The 26,752-nt window shown below is 43.3% G+C and overlaps 1 protein-coding gene across 3 annotated transcripts in view; it reads left to right on the top strand.

Annotated features, from left to right (window-relative positions):
- fbxw4 (F-box and WD repeat domain containing 4) overlaps positions 1 to 26,752 on the top strand; it is an 81,747-nt gene that overhangs the window by 28,843 nt on the left and 26,152 nt on the right. For 2 of the 3 annotated variants that reach the window (XM_084949207.1, XM_084949206.1), the window contains one exon: positions 4,575 to 4,715. In XM_084949207.1, coding sequence (XP_084805333.1) covers positions 4,575 to 4,715 — 141 coding nt within the window. Of the gene's footprint in view, positions 1 to 4,574; positions 4,716 to 13,575; positions 13,718 to 14,188; positions 14,423 to 26,752 lie in introns of those variants that run through there. The other variant, XM_084949208.1, reaches the window with a different exon arrangement.

The raw sequence follows: 26,752 nt of genomic DNA, 5'->3' as shown, positions 1-26,752 counted from the left end.
GACAAGTAGTGCCAGTTTCTGAACTGTATATAAATATATTTCACAATAATTCAAAACTAGCCCGAATACTTTACAACTAGAATTTGTTAGTAACAAAATGAACAAAATGCGATTTTCATTCAACTTTAATGCTGGATCGAGCAAACAAAAGTATCACAAAAACAAAAATATCAGTAGAAAGTTCTGTTAACTATATGCACATTTTGTCTCTCAGTATATTTTAAGTCTTCCGGGTCAATAGGTCTCAAAATAGTAGGTCTAGAAAATAAAAATATTCACTTATTTAACAAAATGATTTCCTCGGTTATCATTAGCGTATGATCTGGAACCTCCAGAATTTCCTTCCACTCAGGACAGACTTTCAGTTCAACATGAACGCTGAATGAAAATGGCTCTTTCCTGATTTTTGTGGCTAATTTCATGTTAGAAAGTTTTCTACGTGCTTTATTTTACAGCATTGTGAATTTCAGAAATCATCACTATTAGTCTTTTGCAGTTTGCTTGTTTGGGACTTTGCAGGGTTTTGTTTCATGTTTTAACTTACCAACACTATTGTTGATGTATCTGTGGCAAATGACAGATTCTGAATCATTTAATGGTGACAAAGTTCAAGCTTTTGTCTTTAATATTCTGTTCATGTTAAATCCTCCAGCCTATAAGTGGGTTGACCGACCTCTTTTTTTTTTTTAATGATCTTGAAAAGTGTTTGATATATGAAGTTACATTTCACAGCAATCATTATAAATGTTACACAAATCGGAGACGGCTGAGCAGAAGCCGTGGTTGGTGCGATAAGTTTAGCACACATCTGTCTTTTCTTTTTCAGGGATGTGTGTGGATGTGTCTCGGTTTCTTTGGTGGCGCCTGTATAACAGTTTAGGTTATTGAGATCTTGGTAAGTAATAACAGAAGATTCTGCTGGTCACATGAGAGCAGATTTTGACAGATTGCATGGTTCTGCCTCTGTTCTGTGAACACACACCAGTAAAAGCCAGTGGCCTACCAGTTTGAGATTCCCTGCTGTTTCTTGCTGTGCTTCAGTTCATTTCATGGTGCTGTTACTGCCTTTAAGATCGCTGCACAAATATCAGCTCTTTGATGAAAGTTGTTTTTCTTTTCCTCTCACATTTGGATGCTTTGTGTTTTATTAGCTCATTTTTAGGAATAACATCATGTTAACAGGATTTCAATAGCTGGGGTTATGAATTGTTGATCTCTTTTTAGTTAGTGGTAGTGCTGTGATGGAGACATCATTATTTAGTTATGAATAGACAGGCTTGTATCCCTTTGGCTTAAATGAGTTTCCTTTTGTGGCATATGCTAAGCTCCTTGGTTTTGGTGGTAAGGGGAAAATGAGGGGTCACTACCTCACAACCACCTCACAGAGACACAAACTCTTAGTCATGAGACCCGAGCAATGAGAAAGCTCTCACCCAATAAGGCACCCTGTAGGGAAAGCCCTGGCCCAATAAAAAGGTTCCCTGAGGTAAGGCTAGGGGATTACCATCCCAAGGCTATGGATAGAGCTCCAGGTTTAGGGAGGGGGACATTAGCTGAGGCGTAGGGCTGCTCGGTTGCTATGGCCGGCAGTCTCCTTTAAATGGTTGCTACGAGGCAGGTATCAAACATGCGAGAGTCACACACAGTCACGGTCATGGAGGGTATTAAATGGCAACAATGAGACAGTTATTCTCTAATAATCCATCCTGCTGAGTGCAAGTTATTCTTCAGTAATCAAGAGCTGAGGAGCAAGTGGAATGGAGCTGTGATCATAAGAGCGTGGTGCACAGAGGTAGACTGCAGGGACACACTACATCTGCTCGGAAACACAAACTTTATTTTTCAGTCGCTCATTCTGATAATTTAGCTGTCTCGCTACCCCCACGCTCAGAGAGACACTGTAGGGACAAGGTATCAGTCCACACCTCTTAATCTCTGAATCCAGGTGTTTTTAGTCCCACAGGTATGGAAACTCAAGCACCTGCTCGTGTAGTCTGCCCTTACAAAGGTTTGTGGCAGAATGCGTTACACTCACCTTCTGATATTTTATCAGAGCTTTTAACTTTCTGTCTTCAAACGCAGATTCTGTTAACCACAAAACAGAGAACATTAAAGTTACCTCAGGGAACACGAGGTTGCTGTGAAACTCTGTTTGATACCTTGACAGTAAAATCCCAGTCACGTGGCTCCATGCTGTGATGTTAGCACATTTACTCTACATGCAAAAGACTCGTGGTGCAACGGATCAAACATCTCACGGTTTGGATCGGATCAATTTTCCGATCAGCAAAAAAGGAAAAAAGACAAAAAAATGTAACATTTACTACTTCACTTATTGAAGTATTTTTTGCCTGTTAAAAACATTCAACTCAAGACTCAATTATTAAAAAAAATTATGGTTCAATATAGGGCAGTACAGTCTTTGTATCTACCACTCAATTCAATTCAGTTTTATTTACACAGCACCAAATCACAACAACAGTCGCCTCAAGGCTCATTATAGCGCACTCCGCTGTGACATAATGAGCTGTCACGGTCACGAAGCTTTCCGTTGCCCTGGAGCTCCACCCATTTGTAGTTAGGGCAACAGAAGATGCCTGGGACAGTTCAGCCACAACTTAAATCCTTTGCTGCTCATACATGCTTGGAACGATCTTGCCACTAAAGTGGACGCGTAGCGTGGCTCAAGCACGTTCATCGTAGTTTAAACCCCTTGTTTTGCACAACAGAATACGGCCTCCCGTCTGCAGCCAAACACCCCAACAGCTTCTGTGATAGCTTTAGCCCGGTCGGACTGGGCAGCAAAGGGCTGCTTAAATACCGCAAACTCCTCTGCTCCTGCACTTGGACCGCTAGCGCTGACCATAACTATCGCTTGACAGACCCATCACGCCACCATACACATACTTTTTTTTCCTTCTTTTTCGAATCTTCGTGCGTGCCGAACCGTGGAGTGGGATCGGTTCGGATTACGGATCAACCGTGATCCGTTGCACCACTACAAAAGACCATTAGTTCAAGAGTAAGAGCCACTAACCCAGCCTCAGGTGGTCACAAGCTGGTCATCTACTTATCTGTAGGCTGGAAGCTTGGCTGTTGGGCAAGATACTGAACCCCTGGTTGATCTACAATACATTAACTGCAGTGTGAATGTTAGATAGAAAAGCACATAGGCATAGGAAAAGAGGTGCTTGTATGAATGGGTGAAAGAGGCAAGTTGTATACTCCAGTAGTGTAGAAAAGTGCTATATAAGAACCAGTCCATTTACCAGTTAGTCCCAGTGCTGGTCCCATGCCTGGATAAATGGGGAGGGTTACATCAGGAAGGGCTTTCGGCATTAAAGCTGTGCTAAATCAAAACATGATTCACGAATATATAGTGATTGCTCAGGAAATATGGGAGCAGCTGAAAGTACCAACATTCTTTCTTCTTAAACTTCCACAAAGTAATCTTTGGGTCTTGCTTCTTTTTCTTGACTTTTAGTCACCCTCCATCCAACCATCTAACACTGCCTAGCAACATTCTCCCCTGACATCACATGTTGGGTTGCAGCGTCTGCATAAACCATAAAAAACGTAGACTAAAGATAGTCCACGGCATGTTCCTCGACTGCTTTATTCCTCCCTTCTCTTCCTGTCACCTCCACGTCCACTGAAGTCCATTCTCGTCACCTCTCTCTTATCTGGGCACGCTCTCTACCACTTCATCCAACCTACTCCAGAATAACTCTTTCTCTTCTAACATTAAATTGACAACATTCAGTATAAGTCCTTTGATTCCCAGCTTCAAACTCAACATCCTCTTCATCTGCACAACACTTTTCATATATTCTATTCCTCTTCCTGTCTTCACTATGGTAGATAGTTTGAATTCCCTCTTATGTCCCTGTGTTTCAAATTTTTACCCTCACATATACACTCATAATCTTCTTTCTCTCTCACGGCCTCAAAACATGCGTTCTCCTCCTCTTCTTTCAACGCCTCTGTCTTCAGCCAACAGTAGCACCGTTTCCACCGGCACCATCCTGGCCAACAGCACCGGTGGCAGTCGTTGTTAACCTGGGCCACGCCCATTCCAGTGCGGACGTTTTGTTGATGATCTTCATGTTTAATCTGGCAAAGATTTTATGTTGGTTGCCTTTCCCGATGGAGTCCTCTGCACTCATCCATGCTTGGGGCTGGCAGAATACTCTGGCTTGACGCTCTGGTTTGCCTTTATTAAAGCAATGACAGATGTGGAGTGAGACGTAGCTTTTATTCGTAAATACTGAAACTGTGACTAACATGTATTAAATAAAAGTTGTGTATCGCCCTATACTGTATTCATATTATTATAAAGCTCTCCAATAGCCCCTTAGAGCACCACTAGTTAAGCATTAATTTGTCTAATTATTCAACCTACCGTGCATATTAGCATAGGAATGACTCGGCAATGTCATACTGGGGAACAAAACACAAAACCACAAAAAATAATTTTTCAGTTTCTTTTTTTCAGTTTTTAAACTCTGTTTAATTTCATATGTGGAATTAAAAAACTCAATAAATACATTTACCACTCCTTCTGTCTTCACTAGATCGATATGCTTGTGCGCTCTGGGCTCAGACTTTCGTCGTGGTGCTGGTGTGCTGGATATCAGGTTTGAGTCTCCGTTCCAGCTCTTCACCTGTGGCTATGATACCTTTATTCGACTGTGGGACCTTCGACTCTGCCCAAGGTATGCCACCATTTTCCTCTTGCCAGGTTTGGTTTTAAAGTCAGTGTTTCTCTGGAGTTTGTTTCCTAAAAAGTTGTGTTGCTGTATAAATGTAAATAAACACTGAATTCAGTGAATCATAAATTGGTTGAACTGGTTTGATTCCAGTTAGAGACACAGAGACACAAGTCCTCTTTGGGGTTCCATCAGGAAATCTTGCTTAAAACTCTGCCAAGTCAAACACGGAGTCCCGCTAGCAAAGCTTCATCTTTGATGGCGCTTTAACAATGTTAAAAATGCCAGTTCGACTGGGTCAAAGCCAAAACTGCAGTTCTTGTGTAGTAATTCTGTCCTGCCGTGGTGTGCATCTATCAGAACTGGTCCAAGGAACAAACAGTAGTGAACCAGCAACAGGGTCATTGACCACCAAGGCATATTGATGCATATGGGGACCAAAGATTGGCCCTTGTCGTCTGATCTAACGGACAAGCTCCTGTAGCTCAAATTGCAGAAAAAGTTCAAGCTGGTTTTGAATGGAACGTGTCAGAATACACAGTGCAGTACAGTTTGTTGTGTGTGGACTGCATAGCTGCAGACTACAGGGTGCACATGCTGACCCCTCTTCACCGTCAAAAGCACCAACAATGGGCACGTGAGCATCAAAACTGGAGCAATGGAAGAAGACGGCGTAATCTGAGGAATCACATTTTCTTTTATGTCACGTGGATGGCCAGGTACATGTGTGTGAGACTTTCCTGGGGATCACCTGGAATCAGGATGCCCTTTGAGAAGAGAGCAACTGTGCTAAGGCAGAGTGATGCTTTGGGCATTGTTCTGTTGGGAAACCTTAGGTCCTGCTTGACTTGTACAAGCAAGCAGTCGTGCAGATGATGCACACCGTTTCATTGAAACAGTTATCTTTTATGGCTTTCATCAGGACATTTCATCTTGCCGTAACGTAAAACTGGTTCAGGATCAGTTTGAAGAGTACAATAAGGTTTAGGTGTTGACTTGGCCTTCAAATTCCCAAGATCTCAATCCCCTCAACGATCTGTGGGATATGCTGGGGAAACTATTTTGATTCATGGAGGCCCCATCTCACAACTTACAGGAATTATTGCTAACATCTTGCAAGATACTACAGCACTGCTACTGACGTCTAGTGGAGTCCAATCCTCCATGGGTCAATGCTGTTTTGACTGGAAAAGGGGGCTCAACACAATATCAGGCAGGTGGTCATAATGTAAGCCTGATTCATGCATATTGTAGATGATGAAATATTCAAAGTTTTATCTTTACTTTTGAGAAAAGCTGGCTCATATAGACGGTCTTTCTTATACCCAGTCATGTTACCAAAACGAAACCTAATTCAGCTGCAAATTGTTCTTCTTGGTGTTTTGTTTTTGTTTTGCTCTGAGTCTGCCAGGGCTCTGAGTCTGCCTGGGCTCTGAGTCTGCCAGGGCTCTGAGTCTGCATGGGCTCTGAGTCTGCCAGGACTCTGAGTCTGCATGGGCTCTGAGTCTGCCAGGGCTCTGAGTCTGCCTGGGCTCTGAGTCTGCCTGGGCTCTGAGTCTGCCTGGACTCTGAGTCTGCCTGGACTCTGAGTCTGCATGGGCTCTGAGTCTGCATGGGCTCTGAGTCTACCTGGGCTCTGAGTCTGCCAGGACTCTGAGTCTGCCTGGACTCTGAGTCTGCATGGGCTCTGAGTCTGCCAGGACTCTGAGTCTGCATGGGCTCTGAGTCTGCATGGGCTCTGAGTCTGCATGGGCTCCGAGTATGCATGGGCTCTGAGTCTGCCAAGGTTCTGAGTCTGCATGGGCTCTGAGTCTGCCTGGGCTCTGAGTCTGCATGGGCTCTGAGTCTGCCTGGGCTCTGAGTCTGCATGGGCTCTGAGTCTGCATGGGCTCTGAGTCTGCATGGGCTCTGAGTCTGCCAGGGCTCTGAGTCTGCATGGGCTCTGAGTCCGCCTGGGCTCTGAGTCTGCCAGGGCTCTGAGTCTGCCTGGACTCTGAGTCTGCCTGGACTCTGAGTCTGCATGGGCTCTGAGTCTGCATGGGCTCTGAGTCTGCCTGGGCTCTGAGTATGCATGGGCTCTGAGTCTGCCAGGACTCTGAGTCTGCATGGGCTCTGAGTCTGCATGGGCTCTGAGTATGCATGGACTCTGAGTCTGCCTGGGCTCTGAGTCTGCCAGGACTCTGAGTCTGCATGGGCTCTGAGTCTGCATGGGCTCTGAGTCTGCCAGGGCTCTGAGTCTGCCTGGGCTCTGAGTCTGCATGGGCTCTGAGTCTGCCTGGGCTCTGAGTCTGCCTGGGCTCTGAGTCTGCCTGGGCTCTGAGTCTGCCTGGGCTCTGAGTATGCATGGGCTCTGAGTCTGCCAGGACTCTGAGTCTGCATGGGCTCTGAGTCTGCATGGGCTCTGAGTATGCATGGACTCTGAGTCTGCCTGGGCTCTGAGTCTGCCAGGACTCTGAGTCTGCATGGGCTCTGAGTCTGCCAGGGCTCTGAGTCTGCCAGGGCTCTGAGTCTGCCTGGGCTCTGAGTCTGCATGGGCTCTGAGTCTGCCTGGGCTCTGAGTCTGCATGGGCTCTGAGTCTGCATGGGCTCTGAGTCTGCCTGGGCTCTGAGTCTGCATGGGCTCTGAGTCTGCCTGGGCTCTGAGTCTGCCTGGGCTCTGAGTCTGCCTGGGCTCTGAGTCTGCATGGCACCTTCCACACTCCAAAGACATGAATGATGCTGTAGATGTGAGTGTGATGGTTGTCAGTCTCTACGTGTTAGCCCTGAGATACACTGGCGACCTCTCCAGAATGTACTCTGCCTCTGTGACAGCAGGCTCCACCCCCCCCCCCCCCCCCCCTCCCACAACCTTGAAGTGGATAAGCAGAAGAAAACAGGTTCTTGCAGTGTGTGCATTACAAACTGCCATCAAATTTGGAATGCTTGCATGAAGTTGGCACAATTTCTTTGAAGCAGGGGATGCTCTTACAGAAAGGCAAACACGCCTCACACCGATTCTCTCCGATCAGTGTAAAGTCACAGAACAGCGCTTCGTCCAGTGTCCTCACGAGATACAAGCTGCTGGCCTCTCAGCTTCCTCAGCTGCAGTCATTGTCAATGGGAGATGAACATGCCGTCAGAGACAGACCAGACTTTGCTATGAGATGAAATAAGCGCAGGTTTCAGCGACATTAGACGACTGCGGCCACAAGATGGCAGTAGTGTAAAAGCTGGATGCACATATTGACATGCGAGGGGCTTTATGACAGCGCTGTCTTAGATGAAAAGAGAGAGATAACTTAATTTGGAACATTTTATATCTATTTTTAGATTTTAAAAGGCAAACACTGCTTGCCTTGTTTGTCCTGACGGAACACCATTATTTTATGACCAGTGCAGGCAGCTAACCAGCAATTCTGTATATAACGACATTATTTTGGATCAAAAGGGTTACAAGGAGTTTCAGTCTCTGTTTCTCAGGGATCAGTCAAGTAAGACAAATCTGATCTGATTGGCTGATCTCTCTCGGGACTATGAAAGGAGTTGGGTTTGGAGAATGGCTGGCACAGGAGGGGGTCCCTCTTTAGATATCAATAATTCATATGCACAAACCTAACAAGACTTAAAAGACTTCTGTGACCATGCTGAAGCTGCACTTTGTCGGAGGTTCAGCAGAAAATGCACTGTGATCAATCAAGAAATAAAACAAAAGAACAAAACTAATACACATTTTACATGATGCCATGGTGCTTATACGATCCAGTGTGGAATCAGTACCCTCAGTGCATACACTCACACGTCTGCATAAATCATGCTGACCATGTGTGCCAACAAATGAAGGTCTGGTCGTTTTAAGAAAATTTACAATAACTATAATCATTATTATCACTCCTAATGTCAGTCCAAAGCCGGGGTGAACAGGGAGGTTTGGAGTGGCATCCAGCCTACAGACTTGGCCATATTAATATCATGTACCACGGTTCTTATATAGGGCTTTTCTGTTCTATCTGAGCACTCAAAGCACATGCACAACATGCCTCAGTCATAGAAGCATCCTATGCATTGGTGTTTGTATCTAACATTCATATACATTCACACTCCGATGGATGCCTTTGGGAATAACTTGCCCAAGAATATTTGGCATGCAGACTGGAGCAGCCAAGGATTGCACCACCAACCTTCCGATTAGTAGATGACCTGCTTTACCTCTTCTCCTGTGCTCCAGCCACCCCTACATCATATTGGTTTATGGACCATGACTAGTAAGGGAGGGAGCTGGTTGATATGAGGAGAGAAGTAACATTGTGTGTGCACAAGACCAGGTTGAGGAGACCAGGAAGAGCATGTGTTGTGTAGATGAAGGGAGTGTTAGACAGGATCATTAATTTGAATCTGAAAGTCAAAGTCGTGATGTTGAATGTTTTCAGTGTTGGATGTCAGAAAAGAAAGATAAACTGCAGTGAGCTGGTTCAAGTTGGTTCAAGTGGTAGAGAGTGAGTGGTGAATGGAGCAGACGTTAATAGTCAAGTAGGTGAAGAGGAGGTATTGGGTAGGAATGGTGTTAAGGAGAGAGACACAGAAGGACAGATGGTGTGGATTTTGCAAACAGGATGAATATTGCTGGGATGAAGACATTTAAAATACAGGAAGTCCCCTCTGAAGGTCTCCTAGAAGATGTGAATGCAGCATTACGGACAATCCTCAGTCACCTCCTCTACATGGATGCCAGGAGTGAACGAGACATCGATTCACTGATCCACACCACCAGGATGTACAGCAAGGAATGCCATTGGATTGGAGAAGTGTAGTCGGATTGTAACAAAGAGAGGGAAGGTAGTCAGAACTGAGGGGACCGAGCTACCAGAAGGCAACATTGCAGATATCGAAGACATCTACAAGTACCTGGGAATCCCCGTAGTCGGTATCGTAAGCCAGTCTTGACAATAATCTCATTGAGGGGGTTCATGCCTATGCTTGATGGTCCCCATAACCACTTAAGGGCAACCTAGAATAGACACAGTATCAATAAGTAAAGTTGCCGTGAGGAAATTTGACAAGCAAGACATGTAAAATAAAAAAGGGCCTGTTTTTTACTCATTTGACAAAAATTCCAGTCACCTCAAATTTATCTTTATAATTATTCACCTGAAGATCATAAACGTTCAGGATATTTCACAGTGCCTCTGATATCTTCCCAGTGTGTGCTGCCTTCTGTCTGTATGGGGTCATAAGTCGTGGTGTGTGTCTGTCAAGTGCAGCGTAGAACTGGTTCCATAGGTTGATGTTTGTGCCTCGCTAGAACTCCACACTTCATTGAGAAATCTTATTTTTTAAAGAGGAATTTCCCCATTTGTGTGCAGTCTACTTTTAAATGTTGTCCTATTAACATTTTTAAGAATGGCTGCTGAACCTTTGCAGCACTACCTGTATCTCAAAGCTGAAATATATTTTTCAGCCTTCATTTATTCCAGTGGGTTCCATCAACCTTTTCAACATAGTTCAGTGTGATAAGGATGTGTCATGATTAAAAAAGACAATTTTCTTCCAACCTACAAATTGTAGGTTACAAATATTTAATTGGGCTCATGTAGAGGAGCCCAAAGTGCACCAACCTGGAAAAACGGTCAATTATGGTAAGGATGGTTGTGTTACCTGATGAAGGCGGGAGGCCAGTGACAAAGTCCAAGGCAATGTGAGACCACGGCCTCTTTGGAGTAGGCAGAGGTCGAATCAGGCCAGCAGGACGAGTATTTGGCACCTTGTTTTGTGCGCAAACCAAGCAGGCCGTCACATATTCATGTGTGTCTCTCACTAAAGAAGGCCAACAAAACAGATGCTGAAGAAACTGACGTGTGATTCTTACCTGGGTAAGACAATGGAAGACCACAGGCTCAGTTCAAGTCAAGGCTCGAAGTGTCAGACCAAGAAACAGACAGAAGCGACGAATGGTGAGAACAGTCAGAGTCGACCCACAGACCAGCACCAAAGACCTACAACATCATGTTGCAGCAGATGGAGTCGCTGTGCATCGTTCAACCATTCGGTGCACTTTACACAAGGAGATGCTGTATGTGAGAGTGATGCAGAGGAAGCCTTTTCTCCACCCACAGCACAAACAGAGCCGCTAAAGCACATTTGGCCAAGCCAGCTTCATTCTGGAAAAAGGTGCTGTGGACTGATGAAACTAAAACTGAGTTATTTGGGCATAAGAAGCGGCGTTATGCATGGAGGAAAAAGAACACAGCAGTCCAAGAAACACACCTGCTGCCTACAGTAAAATATGGTGGTGGTTCCATCACGCTGTGGGGCTGTGTGGCCAGTGCAGGGACTGGGAATCTTGTCAAAGATGAGGGACACATGGATTCCACTCAGTATCAGCAGATTCTGGAGACCAATGTCCAGGAATCAGAGACAAAGCTGAAGCTGTGCCGGGGCTGGATCTTTCAACAAGACAATGACCCGAAACACTGCTGAAAATCCACTAAGGCATTCATGCAGAGGAACAAGTACAACGTCCTGGAACGTTCATCTCAGCCCAGACCTGAATATTATTGAACATCTGTGGTGTGAGTTAAAGAGAGCTGTCCATGCTCGGAAGCCATCAAACCTGAAGGAACTAGAGATGTTTTTTAGAGGAAGGATCCAAAATACCTTCAACCACAATCCAGACTCTCATTGGAACCTACAGGAAGCGTTTAGAGGCTGTAATTTCTGCAAAAGGCAGATCTACTAAATATTGATTTCATTTCTTTTTTTGTGGAGCCCAAATTTATGCACCTGCCTGATTTTGTTTAAACAATTGTTGCACACTTTCTGTAAATCCAATAAACTTAATTTCACTTCTCAAATATCACTGTGTGTGTCTCCTATATGATATATTTAACTGACATTTTTTATTGTAACAACCAACGATTTATACAGGAAAATAATGACTATTAACAAGGTTGCCCAAACTTTTGCATCCCACTGTACTTCTGATTCTTCGGCTTGGGCCACTTCAAGCCAAAGCTGCCCCTTGTCAAAAACAGCAACAATTTAGCCAAAAAGTCATTACATGTGATTTCAGGGTGCGTTCTCAGTACCACTTGTGCCCACTTCAGCATTCGCCCCGCTTCCATGACAAACTCCGATCCCAACTCCTGGTGAAGAAACACACATTTGTCAACTAGGCAATCCAAACACACGCAAAGTTTTCATAAGCTATCCACCGCTGTGCTGACGAGTAAACTCAACGATCCAGCGTCGACTGAAGCTCAGCCGCACAATTAAGTAGGGAGGCTGCTGACGATGACAATCAGCTGCAGCTGGCGAAGGACGGCGAGCAGCAGGTGTGGACGACTTCAGCACAGCAACACTTCCAGGTCAGATGACACTTGAAACCGGACTTTTGGAAACACACACACATCATCACACAGAAACACGCCTTGAGGCGACTGGTGTTGTGATTTGGCGCTATATAAATAAAATTGAATTGAATTGAAACACACAAACAGGAAAATAGGAGACTGGGAGAGGAGCCGAAACAAAAACACAACACACGGAAACAACGGCCAGGTCGACCGGTGAGGACTGGCAGACTATGACAACACTTAATACAGTCCTGATCAAAAGTTTAAGACCGCTTGAAAAATTGCAAAAAATCATATTTTGCATGTCGAGCTTCAACATGTAAAAAAGAAGAAACGGGACCAAACGTCTTTTTGAGCATGCAGTTTATTGAAAACAATGCTTCAGCTGAAACAGGCTGTAGTACCTGTAGATAATATTAGCAGCTGGTAATGGAGCCATTGTGACCAAATAATTTCCTTTGGGGTTAATAAAGTATTTCTGATTGTGATTTCCATTGTTTATGTGTCTCACTTTCAGAGTCTAGCAGGTCAGCTCCCCGTAGAGGTTAGCTCTGTGTGTGTGCATGCACACTTCCTTACACCAATGTCTGTCCTGGTGTCGCTCCATCACTTATTGATGAGGCTGCACTAATGGAGGATTGATGTCTATTGACAGAAAAAACGTATCCCCACAGCATGTAAGAATCACTCTGCTGCTTAACAACCCAAGAACACACCTTTGACACACTTGTGTGTCCAATTGTGTTTACATCACTTGTGAGGACATTATCCCGACTTGCATTCTTAATTTCAGGATATTAAATTACGAATTTAATGTTGACAAATTAACCATAACCACAAATTCATGTTTATTATATCCTGGCATTAAATATATGAGCTGTGCTAACAGGTCTATGTCTATGTAACTTGAGAAATGCACTTAAACACATGAATTTAATGGAAATGGAAAGAAATAATTAGTTCCACAAGGACTGTGATGTGCCACAAATTTTAGACGCCCACCATGTTCGACTGTGTTGTTTAACTTCATCCTAAGTTGTCAGATGTTGGCAAAGATGAAGAAGGGAAGACTATGACTCCGACCGTGTCACGTTTGCTTACTGCGACGTTATTGTAGTTAAATGATTGTTTTTGGATAACGAACAAGTTGGGACAAAGCCCAAACAACAGTTTTGACGTGAGGTTGTTAAGATATGGTCCTAAGTGTTAGTCTGCTGCATAATCACTGAATTTTATTGGCTGGCTCATCATAGGGTGCTTTGAAGTTGGCTTAGTACAAGAAATCCAACAGTATATCATTTTTGAAAAATGGTACATATGATCTAAACGCTGTGGGCACTAACACCTCAGTAAGCTTGTCGAAAGGTTTGACATGTTTTTGCCATATTTTGGGACAAGCAGAGAATCTGACATGAAGAGTAAACTACAGTTATGCTTTTATAAATCCAGTTTACAAACATATATTTACAAGTCATACAAATTATTATATTTACAAATTTCATATCAGCATGCATTAAGTCTCTCATCCTTTCTTACAGGAAGTGTGCAATGGAGTGGGAGGAGCCTCACGATAGCGCGCTGTACTGCATCCAGACAGATGGAAACCACATGATAGCCAGCGGTTCCTCATATTACGGTGTTGTACGTCTTTGGGACAAACGGCAGACTGAATGTCTGCAGGTAAGGACAGAAACAGGACTGAACTGAAATATACCAAACACAGTGTCTGACACGCCTAAAAGAACACAAAACTATTCATTTATCCCAAAAGTTGGGCAATTATGTGTTACAGCAACCAACAAAGTTTAAAGAAAAGTGACTTTTTTGTTCAATAAATCTAAATATTATACAATAAAAAGGTTAAAATTCATGTAGGTGTAGCGCTATGTGATGCCAGTGGCACAGAAAGTTTTCAGCTGCATGTCCAATATGTGGTGGAGGAGGTGGTGAGGATCCATTAATTCTACACAGTCATGTGGAGGACCTCTTTGTCAGATGATTGAGGAATTATCTAACAAATGCATCTCAATACTCAGGCCACAGAAAAACCTCCACACAGCAACATGTCCAGGATCTGATGTGATAGATTATAAATGTCAGCCGTGGCACTCGATGCTGTTCCTTACATCTGGAGTTTTGTCTTTTCTGCAGTTTTTCCAGTTGAGCTCAGACCCTGTGAGCAGCCCGGTGTACTGCCTGAGGTTCAACAGCTCCCACCTGTATGCAGCCTTGGCCACTGCTGTGCATTCGCTGGACTTCAGACAGAATGGCACCCAGATTAGATGATACACACAGACACTGCTTTTAGTTTCATCATTTCCATAAATATAATATCTATTTTCTGACTATTACAAATGTGTAATAAAATAAGATCAAATGAAAGAGCACATGACTCTACTCTTTTGACACTGGTGTCAAATCGGTCAGTTAGACAAAGTGCTGTGCTGCAAGTGAGTGGTGTAGAGGGTGGTTAGGATTACTCACCATGAAGAACAAGTGACTTCAGTGTTCACTTCCTCCAAGTTTCTGGTTTGCAGCCAATCACAGAGCCAGTGTTCCTAATCATGTATTCAGCCTGTTGGTGTCGCCACGTAACAAAGGCTGTAATCGGGAGGTAGAGCAGGTCACCTAGTTTCAAGTTTTATTGTCATGTACAGATAAACAGCGTAGCCACATTCATCCATAATGAAATTCTTTGGCCCGTGCTCCTCAGCTTTACATGAGCATATAGAGAGTGTGCAGTTATATTAAGAGGAAAATAACAGAATTTAGCGGTAGAATAATAATAATAATGAAAAGGAGAGAAATAAAGTATTAAATATTAGAGAATTGAAGACGAGTTGGTATTTACAAGTTTGTGCAAAATTGTGCAACGAGCATTTAAGTAGCATTTGTTGAAGTGACAGTGTGCAGTCCTGTAACTGTAGTGAGTGTGTAGCGGTGTGTATGGGATGTCAGCAGTTCAAAGGTCTGATGGCTTGTGGGTAAAAACTGTCCCTGTGTCTGGTAGTGCGGGTCTGGATGCTCCTGAACCGCCTGCCGGACGGCAGGAGTGTGAAAAGTCTGTGGCTGGGATCAGAGAGGATCTGCTGTGTCTTCCTCATGCAGCGCTGTCTGTAGAGATGCTGCATGGCTGGCAGTTCAGTCCTGGAGATGCACTGTGCTGATCTCACCACCCTCTGCAGAGCTTTGCAGTCCAGAGCGTTACAGCTGCCGTACCAGGTGGTGATGCAGCCAGTCAGAATACTTTCAATGGTGCACTGTATGAGTTTGTAAGCATTCTGAGGTTCATGCTGAATCTTCTCAGGCGCCGCAGGAAGAAGAGCCGCTGTCTTGCTGCTTTTGTGATCACACCAACATGGTGTGACCAGCTCAGATCCTCACTGATGTTGATGCCCAGGAATCTGAAGCAGCTGACTCTCTCCACCTCTGCTCCTTCGATGTGGATGGGGGTGTGGCCTCCTCTCTGCAGTCTCCTGTAATCCACACAGAGCTCCTTGGTTTTGCTGACGTTAAGCAGCAGGTTGTTGTCACGGCACCATGATGTCAGTGCTCTCACCTCTGCCCTGTATGCCGTCTCATCTCCATCAGAAATGCAGCCGATGATGGTGGTGTCGTCTGCAAATTTGATGATGGTGTTGGAGCTGTGTGTTGCTGTACAGTCGTGGGTGAACAGGGAGTACAGCAGGGGGCTGAGCACACATCCCTGGGGGGCACCTGTGCTGAGTGTGAGTGTGGATGAGGTGATGTCTGTCAGGACGTTCAGGATCCAGCTGCACAGGGAGGAGCCGATGTTCAGGTCACAGAGTTTCATGGCGAGTCTGGATGGTATGATGGTGTTGAAGGCGGAGCTAGTCTATGAACAGCATCGGCACATATGTGTTTTTCAGGTCCAGGTGAGAGAGGGCAGTGTGAAGTGCAGCAGCTATTGCATCGTCTGTAGATCTGTTGGGCCTGTAGGCAAACTGGAGCGGATCAAGTGAAGCACAAACCAATAGGAAGGTTGATGACTCGATCTCTGGATGCTCCACTCTGACACAAAAGCTCCTTGGGCAAGATGCTTCGATCAAGTTGCTCTCTCATGCATCCATTGCAATATGAACATGTGTTACACAGAAAGCACTTCATATTGGCATGTTGTAGAAAGCGCTTTGACTGCTCAGGTAGAGTAGAAACGTGCTATCTATGAACCAGTCCGTTTACCAGGTCTGATGCTGCTTCCCAGCAGACTGGCCACAGCTGACAAATCTGAAAATATCCAACATGTCATTGCACATGTTGAAGGGTCTCATAGAGTCTGCTCATCCCTTTTGTCCTCACCCGGGCACTGTAGCAACATTATTGCATTGACAAAATCTGTTGAAAGAAAGTTCCTGCCATAATCTTAACCCTAAACAGATACAATAATAAACACATGTACGGTGGTGCCAGGTCGCACTGAGCTGCAGGTTTGCCAAACCTACAGTGCTTGTTGAAGTACACACATGTGAGCAGCTGGACTTTGGGTTTATGTCATCAGTCCTGAACTGGCTTCTGAGTCACAGGTGGAATTACAAATCCACAGTTGTTTACAAAATAAACGTATTAAATATTATTTAATACATTGATTACAAGTAATTTAGAATAGTTTTTTAGCAGCTACTTAATCTCTCATTATTTTTTAATAAATAGTTCATGGCATTTAAGGTCCATAGATTAGATTCTACATTAGATTTATAACTATTTCAAAATTTAAGAAAGTTGGTTATTACCTTTAGCCCTCATTTTCACTATAATACATATCAGTGCTCAGATTACGATTCAATTCAATTCAGTTTTATTTATATTGTCCCAAATCACAACAACAGTCGCCTCGAGGCGCTTTATATTGTACTGTACAATAATACAAAGAAACCAGAGAAAATCCCAACAATCATATGACCCAGTGCTTTGGGGACAGTGGGAAGGAAAATCTTCATTTTAACAGGAAGAAACCTCCAACAGGACCAGGCTCAGGGAGGGGCGGCCATCAGCCGCAACCAGTTTGGGGTAATAGAAGGAAGACAGGATAAAGACATGCTGTGGAAGAGAGACAGAGATTAATAATTAACCATTAAATGCAGAGTGCTATATAAATACATAGTGAGTGAAAAAAGTGACTTAAGAAGAAACACTCAATGCATCATGGGAATCCCCGGCAGCCTATACCTATTGCAGCATAACTAAGGGAGGATCCAGGGTCACCTGGTCCAGCCCTAACTATATGCTTTAGCAAAAAGGAAAGTTTGAAGCCTAATCTTGAAAGTAGAGATAGTGTCTGTCTCCTGAATCCAAACTGGAAGCTGGTTCCACAGAAGAGGGGCCTGAAAACTGAAGGCTCTGCCTCCCATTCTACTTTTAAATACTCTAGGAACAACAAGTAGGCCTGCAGTGTGAGAGCGAAGTGCTCTAATAGGGTGATATGGTACTACAAGGTCATTAAGATAAGATGGGGCCTGATTATTTAAGACCTTGTATGTGAGGAGCAGGATTTTGAATTCTGGATTTAACAGGAAGCCAATGAAGGGAAGCCAAAACAGGAGAAATCTGCTCTCTCTTTCTAGTCCCTGTCAGGACTCTTGCTGCAGCATTTTGGATTAACTGAAGGCTTTTCAGGGAGTTTTTAGGACTTCCTGATAATAATGAATTACAGTCGTCCAGCCTGGAAGTAATAAATGCATGAACTAGTTTTTCAGCATCACTCTGAGACAGGATATTTCTAACTTTAGAGATGTTGCACAAATGGAAGAAAGCAGTCTTACATATTTGTTTAATATGTGCGTTGAAGGACATGTCCTGGTCAACAATGACTCCAAGGTTCCTCACAGTGTTACTGGAGGCCAAGGTAATGCCATCCAGTAACACTGTGAGGAACCTTGGAGTAAGCTTTTGAACCCTGTGGAACTCCATAATTAACCTCAGTGTGTGAAGAGGACTCTCCATTTACATGCACAAATTGGAGTCTATTAGATAGATATGATACAAACCACTGCAGCACCTGTAATACCTACAGCATGTTCTAATCGAGTCAGGTACTTCTGATTTGAGACCTTAGTTTTCACAGGAGCTACAGTATCCAGAGTCGTACGTAGTGAGGAGATAAAATTATTAACTAGATAATCGACCTCTGTTGGAGTAGCGTTCAGATAGCTGCTCTGCTCTGTGTTGGTACAGGGCATTGAAGATGATAACAGTGGGTGGATTATATTCTTAAACTTAGTTACAGCGCTTTCAGAAAGACATCTACTGTGATAAAGTCTACTCTCCACTGCTGTGTAATCAATTATTGTAAATGTAAATGTTATCAGGAAATGATCAGACAGGAGAGGGTTTTCAGGAAACACTGTTAAATGTTCAGTTGCTATGTCATATGTTAAAACAAGATCTAGAGTGTGATTAAAGTGGTGGGTGGGTGGGTTCTTTTACATCTTGAGAGGAGAAGTCTAATAACAGATTAATTTCCATGTTGAGATTATAACTTTTAGCATCCATCCATCTAGAGCTGATCACGAAAATAGATAAAGAGTCTGTAAAATCAGAAACTCAGGGTGAGGCCTGGGTGAATGATAGACAACAACAAATAAAACTTATTTTTAAGTTTTCAAGTTATGTGGATGCTAATGACCAAAAACATGTGAAGATAATATAAAATAGTAAAAGCAAACCAAACTACCTTGTTGGACATAGAAAGCATGCCTGAGCCTGCCAGTAAATTCCTTATCCATTAGCTTGAGGCATGTGCAGACAAATGCTCAACACATACAATCATGTGCAAACACTGTCTGTAGAGACTAAGTCCAAAGAAGAAAACACAGCTCGTCCTTTGCTCCCAACAACATGAAATGGCAGCTTGGATCCAGATGAAGTCACTGAAGGGATTAAAGTCTGTGGCATCAGTGTCATCACTGTAGGAATGCAGTGTTTGATCTCCTAAGTCCACTTTGTACAATATGAGGATCCATTTGATAAACAGAGATCAATTTTTTAACCACACATCTGGAAATGTCAAAACCTCACATACAGTCCAGCAGGTGTTTCAACAGGAGAAGAGTAAAGTTTGAGCTTCATGTCCCAGTGGAGTCTTAACTTTATATGTGTGCATTTAAAGAGGTGTTTGGAAAGTGAGGTCTTACAAGGACTACTTGAGACTGCAGGTCATATTTGGATAAAGCAATATATCATAATAATAACAACAATAATAATAATAATAAATGATGATAAACCCCCCCCCCCACACACACACACACACACATAAATTGCCACCTTATCATTGTGGAGGGGTTTGTGTGTCCCAGTGATTCCAGGGGCTATTTTGTCATAGTCGAAAGGCCATTCAGCCAACCCCTACGAACCTAGGAACTAACCCAAAGGAAAAAAGTCTACTCTGCCCAGAATAGGGCCCCACCCTGGAGCCAGACCTAGGGAGGGAGCTCGAGGAGCCTTAGCCTGGAGCAGCCAGGAGAGGCCTGCCATAGAGGTCGGGTGTAATGTGTGTCAGGTGATGGTCAGGGGCGGCAGTCCTGGCGGTCTGATTAGTCGGATTCAGCTCAACTCAAAAGCTCCAGTCCAGAAGATCTTCAGCTCCCAACTCCTGCAGGGTTTTGACACCATTCTGAAGGAGGCTGGGTATATTGAATCCTAATGGGCCATGCTCTGCACTTTCATTGCTGAGGCTGCTGCAAGTAGCTGCAGCTGCCCCGATCTACACATACGGTGTATATCGGGGGTTGGGTGCTGTTGTTCTCAACTGAGGATATAGTCTGGCAGTGGAAGGAATACTCCTTAATCCCACTGACACATGTTCTGTAGAGGAAGCAGAGTCTGGAAACAAAGGGGTGAACTCAGATCACTCAGGTATTTAAACAACTCCTTGGTGGCCAGGCCCCTCAGGTGGACTAGGCTTGACTTGTGTTCTTAAAGGCTCTGGATTTTGTAGGAGTGGCTTGGTTGGCATGCCTCTGTAACACTGTGTTGCAGAATCACACCCCAGCTCCCCAGCAGTGCTTGTGTAGTGGGTTAGATTTTGTAGGAGATGTTCTGTTCCTGCATGGTGTCTGTGAACACAGCATGAACATTCACCCCTCCCCTAGCTCTCTCATCAGAGGCTGGTTATAGGGAGCAGCTGTGGCCTACTCCCTGACTCGTGAAGGGTGGTAGGATCCCCACAGGAGGTCTGCAATTTGGTTTATAGTAGGGTGAACCCCAGATAACTGTTTTTCTCTCTTTTGTTGCAGGCCTACCCTGCGGCTGTCTTCTTGTTGACTTGTGTTGTTTGGTTATTCTTTATGTTTTCTGGTGTTTTGTGTTAACTTTATATTATATTTTAATCATGCCGTGTACCATTTGTGTGCGCGTCTCTGCTACACCTCACTTTGTTGGTGTCCAGCTTGGGTGTGCTTGATGGTGCTTTTAACTGGAGTTCTATTTTGGTGTTGGGATTTGGTGGGATTCCTTCTTATGCATGTGAGTGTAAACACTGGGAAACAAGTATAAAGCACCCTTTAAGCTGCAGTGAGAGTGGCTGTGAGGACTGCAGTGAGACATCACAGGTGAGTGGTGGTGGCACCCCTGGGCACTCCTCCCTGCAGGTTGCCTTCACAGGTGGCCGGTCTTTAGCTACATTAAATAACTATTTTGTTTAACTGCTATTTAAGTAGAGCATCCATCATAGTGGCAGTGAATCTTGTTCTTTTAAGCAATGTTTGGTAATAAAGTGTTTTAATTAAAGGTTTGGTATTACAAGTCCTGCCACTTAATTTGCCAGTTTTGTTTCTGCAGCTCTGTAGGATTTGCAGTTGTTTAATAAACTTTTTTTATTAACTTGATTGGCCACACCTCTGCTTTGTTAATAATGAACCTTCATGCCTTTGTAGCTGTTAAAACCTTTGCACTGGTTAATGTAATAGTTCATGGGGTTAGCTCCACTTCTAGGTGGCGTGGTCAGTACAATTTAGTTACCTTTATCGGTTTTCCTCTTTCACACCGCCACATTTGCACCTGGTGCAAACCAAACAGTAAGGGTTAGGTATAAGTACCTTGTGAAGCAAGCATTAATTTATGGTGATAGGGTAATTTAAAAAATAAAATCACAGAATCAGATTAATTGATTGTTTGACTGTTTTCTAGGGCACCTGTCAGTCATGGGCCCTTAGATTTGTCATCACTTTTGTCCCTATTATGGGGCCTCTGCCTGAACCCACTGCACCACCCCTGCACCTGAGGGTACAGGCCACAACCGCCACATATCTCCACCAACTGACCTAGGCCGTGGAACATCTGGCCTGCCTTGAGTGGGAGAGGAAATCTGGCACGACCATATTCTGTTTATCTGGGGGCGCACATGCCCACCTCCCAAGTGGTACCCCAGATAGTGTACGGTCCTCCATCCAACTGCAAGGCAAGGCAGGTTTATTTAAGTCAACTCAAAGGGCTTTAGATAAACATTAAAATCATTACATTATAAACAAGGTACATTAACAGGGCTGGGCGGTTAATCTGGCATACTGGTATTTGCCCTGTAGGCCGATCCACTTGAGCCAATGAGTAAATATAATTTAGTTAAATAGAATTTTTGATTGTTGTTATTTTTGGTCACTTATTTGGGCTACAGGTTAGCTTGAAGGGCCGCTGTGAACCGACCCTACAAACACAGACAGCTGCCCATTGGCTCACTGGTATTACTATCAATTCTGTTAACACAACTGGCCCCTCCCCTACCTCCGAACTTAAGGTCAGAGGTTCGACTCCCAATCAAGGCCTCTTTATCAGTCCCAAGGTTACATCCCCCATTCTAACCAAACCTACCTCGGATATGAGCAAGAGAGACATCAGTGAAACCATACCGGCTCACCAGGATTAATAAGGTCCATGTCAGGTATTGAGGAACCAGGACATACTAATGAGAAGTGGGCTACTGGAATAAGAAGGTATAAGTGGGCAAGGGATGAGAACAGGGGCGCTTTTAGAATGCTACTGCGCATGTAACCCCACAGGAAGTGGCTACATGAAGAGAATGTGGGATGTGATACCCAACATCGGACTGACAGTGAAAAAAGTAGTAGCTCCTTGACCTATACACCCCCCAAGAGAGCACTCAGTGGCTCTTAGTGCAACCAATGTCCCGACGGAAGACTAGGGGGGATCATGCTTTTGCCGCACCTAAACTTTGGAATAGCCTGCCGATTGATGTCCGTGCGTCGGAACCCATTCAATCCTTCAAATGACGTTTAAAAAGCCACCTGTTTAAGCTAGCCTTTGAAACAAATTAGATTTTAACTTGTGCCATGCCACTTATCTGAAACTTTCCTGTAATAATAACTGTATTTTCTTTTTTTTTTTTCTATTGTTGTGACCCTGCAAATTTGGTTCTTGTGTGAAGCACTTTGATGTACCTTGGTCTTTTAAATGTGCTATAGAAATAAAATTGAAACTGAAACTCAGTGTTCCAACATTTGGAAGAACAACTGCTATCACAACTGGAGATTGATGAGGCACAGTACAAATACTACAACAAGGGGGAGCCAGGACGTTAGGTCAGGGGGAAGACATCATCACAGGGAACTCAAGATTGGGTACCAAGCCCCAAGTACAATTGAAGGAGCATTGAGTGAAGTGACCTGAAAGATGGAATCATGGCAAAGTTGGAAACCTGGACCCTCCGTGGCCAATTAACATGAGTATGTGAAGTACTCTCTGAAGGGTTCCTCGGAGATGTGAATGCAGCATTACAGACAATTCCTTCTGCGACCATCGCAGAGGCTAATCAGTTGAGCTACACTACACCAGCAGTGATCAGGAGATGCTTGGCTACAAGATGAACAGCCACAAGGAGCAGTACTCTCCATGGAGAAAGAGACTAGAGGCCAAGATCAAGCCAATAGCAAAAGTCACCATCAAGTGCGGGATCTACCAAGGAAATGCCTGGTCCCCCTACTGTTCTGCACAGGCATGAATCCCCTCAGTGAGATCATTGACAAGACTGGCTACGGTTACTGACTACGCAGTGGATCATCAGCTACTTCCACTATATGGGTGACATCAAGCTGTATGCCAGGATTCACTGATCCACACCAATAGAATCTACAGCAACAACATCAGAATCTCATTCAGACTGGGGAAGTGTAGTCGGATGGTAACAAAGAGAGGGAAGGTAATCAGAACTGAGTGCATTGTACTACCAGAAGGCAACATTACAGTCATCAAAGACATCTAGTATCTGGGAATCCCACAGGCAAATGGGACCATGAGCTACAGCCACCAAACACCTGCAGAGAGTAAGGCAAGTCCTGATGAGTTAGCTGAATAGGAAGAACAAGATTTTGGCAATCGACCCCTATACCCTGCGTGATCAAGGCATAGGTGTTGATTTACCCCTTTACCTGATCAGTGATCAGTTACGCTGCTGGGATAATCAGCTGGCCAAAGGAGGAGATAGCAGCCACTGACATCAAGACAAGGAAGGATGGAGGACTTCAAGCCAAATACAGCATCCTGAGATTGTACGCTAAGCAAATGGAAGGAGGCCGAGGACTAGTAAGTGTCAGAGTGTCAGTTGTACAGTCCGCTGTGCAGGACTATACAACAAACAGAAGGATGGATACAACTGACTGACTTAGTGAGTACCTCATGCAGAAGAAACCCGAGAAGGAAGAGGAGCAAAGAGAAGAATCCATCATGTAAGGACAAGCTCTGAGCACCAGATCCATAGCAGAATTATACTACCGTATTTTTTGGTCGATGAACGGTTCAGTTTTCGTACATAAGGCGCATCGGATAATAAAGCGCAATAAGCAAAACAAAACAGTCAGATATGTTGTTGCAGTATATTAATGACTAACCTTGTATTGTGGATGGATTAGCATTCTGCCTCCAGCTTCACTGTGTTTATGTTATGCTAACATAGCTGTGTCGCTAGCGATCACGTAGCACATCATTATATACCAGCTAGCCCAACTTCAGTAACCCTACAAACGTCACTGCTGTTTAGTTTTCTGTCTTTATTTATGTTGGAAGTGATAGCAGAGCTGTACGTTTGAATTTGTTTCAGAAATCTCTCAGTCAGAACATGCTATATCATGTTTATGTGGAAGCTATTGAGCTAACTTCCTGCTAACTTCCAACTCCGTTAAATTTAATAAATCCTGTTTTCATGGATGCCTGGATGTTAAACTTAATTGTTACACCTGGTAAATCAGCAACGCTGATCATTTTATTACAGATGAAAGAATTTAGATAGTTTTTGACTCTCAGGGATAATGCTCTGACAATCCATCAAGCGGTGCAACTTCGTAACTCACCAAAGTCGTACTAAAACATTTTTGACAGATTTCTGAGCGCCGTGTACGACATAAAATTGGTTGAGGTCAGTAAGCACAACCAGAATTCATACATAAGGCGCACTGACGATTTTTGAGAAAATTAAAGGATTTTAAGTGCGCCTTATAGTGCGGAAAATACAGTATAAAATTTATTTTTATTACATTTGCTAACTTGCCAAAAAAGACACAGAGACTGCCTCATAATTTTAAAAAAATCTTCATGTCCTTAAGGAGCCTAAGGTTGGCTGAGCTAAGGTGTTTTCTTCTATAGAAAAAAAAAATCAGCAGAGATGTGCAATTAGACATTTGTGATGACCCACTCCACGTGGTTTCCCTTCCAGCCTGTTTATATTAAAATTTATATTATTAAATATTATTAAATATTAAATATTATATTAAATATATAATATAATTATATTATATAATATATAAAAGCCCTCAGAGCTCGTCTGTCATGTGCCTCTCCTCCCTGAGATGCCCTTCTTGGATTTTGGCTTGGGTATGCAAACAACATTGCATTTCATTTGTGCACTCATCTACACTGCTGAGTGTACTGACCTACACAGCCCATGGCCTGTTTGAATTCCTCTTTTGCTTTCTTTTTAATTAAAATAAACAGTTTCTTTTTTTAATTGGCATTTTGTGTGTACATCTCCCGAGCTGATTAAACAAGACAGAAATAGAGATGGACTGTTACAAAAAACAAAAAACGATGTTGTGCTTGTGTGTCAGCACACATATGGCAAGGTGTCTGCTGAGAGTCTGTGCCTTAATGGCATATATTAGAACATATGCTGTCCAATAAATAATGTACCAGGGCCGTAAGAGCCATGACCAGGGTGTGTGCAGACATTACATGCAGGAGACGTGACACCCAGGGACTTCTGACAGTTGAATTAATCATACAGGCCAGGAGGAGACTTTTGCTGTGATTTGGTGCTGTATAAATAAGACTGAATTGAACGGGGACAGTTACAACAACAACATATCTTTTCTGGGTCACAAAAAATATCACTATTGTTATTACTAGGACTAGTATTCTGCCTAAAATAAAACTCACCCATGAATGGAGATTAAATGCAAAAAATAAATAACTGGAAAAGGTTCAATTTAATTTGATTTCATGACATGATAATTCTAGTCTTCCTCTTTCTTTTATAAATGCAGTAGATTTGAAATGTAGATCTAGATGGATAGATGTACAAGAGCTACATGTGGAACCCTGTGGCTACAACAAAAATGTAGATTCAAATAGAAGTACAGTGCCGTTTTGAAGATGTTCAAAGCAACCCACTCCTTATACACTGGTCAATTAAAGGAATAGTTTTAAGTACAGCATCAAGTCAGTTAAACCTCTGGGATACTTGGAGGTTTGTTCATCAGTTTCAGCCGCTCTGATAATAATGAAATTACCAGCAGGTGCAATAGAGGGGCAACAACGAGGCACGCAATCAGCTGGCAAAGTAGATGTTTGCAAAATGCCATCACTGCTTTTTTAGGCAATAAAATAATTTATTCTTTTCCAAGCAAAACCAAACAGTTACTACGTGAATCACACCACAAACACAACTGTTTCTTATTGAAACACAATTGAAAACTGACCATGACGCCAGCCCAACAGTGCTTTAGTGTAAACTTGCCACTGACCATGACACTATAAATTCTGCATAAATTACATGTTTTTGCCTTTTTCATCTCTTCGTATGCAATAACCTGGTGATATGCCAGTAGGATTGTTTTTCATGTGTTACTGTTTTGACTTCTATCGTTTGATGTTTGAAGGCACACAGTGACGACAAACAACTCCCCTCAAATGTCTTAAACCAAAGGTAATATTTTTAGTAATGTTTTGAAAATGTAAGTAGTACAACTACAGATATGTGTTTAATAATTTAGGAAGTAAAAGTAAAAGGGTGTTAAACAAATACTCGAGTAATGTACAGATAGCTGAAAAGTCTACCTAAGTACAGTAACTGCCAACTCTGGCCATTACAATTTTCTAATTTAGTGAATATCGGATCTTAAAAGAGTTAACCTCCTACTGAAAACAGTGCAACAGTTTCAACTAAACATAACATGCTCAAGCACTAAATCTAGACCCGACGACTCTGGTGGAAATCAAAATCAGTGATGCAAGTTTGTCTTTTCTTTGTTCCTTAAGTGCGAGGCTGTTAAATGGGACGGTCTAACCTTCAGATCTGCGTCACTGCTGTCTCGGTGGAGTTTAATGAACTCGGCCGTCTGCTCCTTGCTATCTAAAATATAACAGGAAACTGGCGTAAATTCTCGATCGTCTCACACTTCTTTATTCAGCTGTGTGAAAACCAAGGAGGAACCCACCCGATGGATTAATAAAGTTTTATTTCATCTAATCTAAGCT

Source organism: Perissodus microlepis, chromosome 13, assembly GCF_051167445.1.
Source record: "Perissodus microlepis isolate ML-2025 ecotype Zambia chromosome 13, ASM5116744v1, whole genome shotgun sequence".
In the NCBI taxonomy this organism is placed as follows: Eukaryota; Metazoa; Chordata; class Actinopteri; order Cichliformes; family Cichlidae; genus Perissodus; species Perissodus microlepis.
Note: the sequence above shows the minus strand (reverse complement) of the source record. Positions and strands in the feature narration are given on the sequence as shown.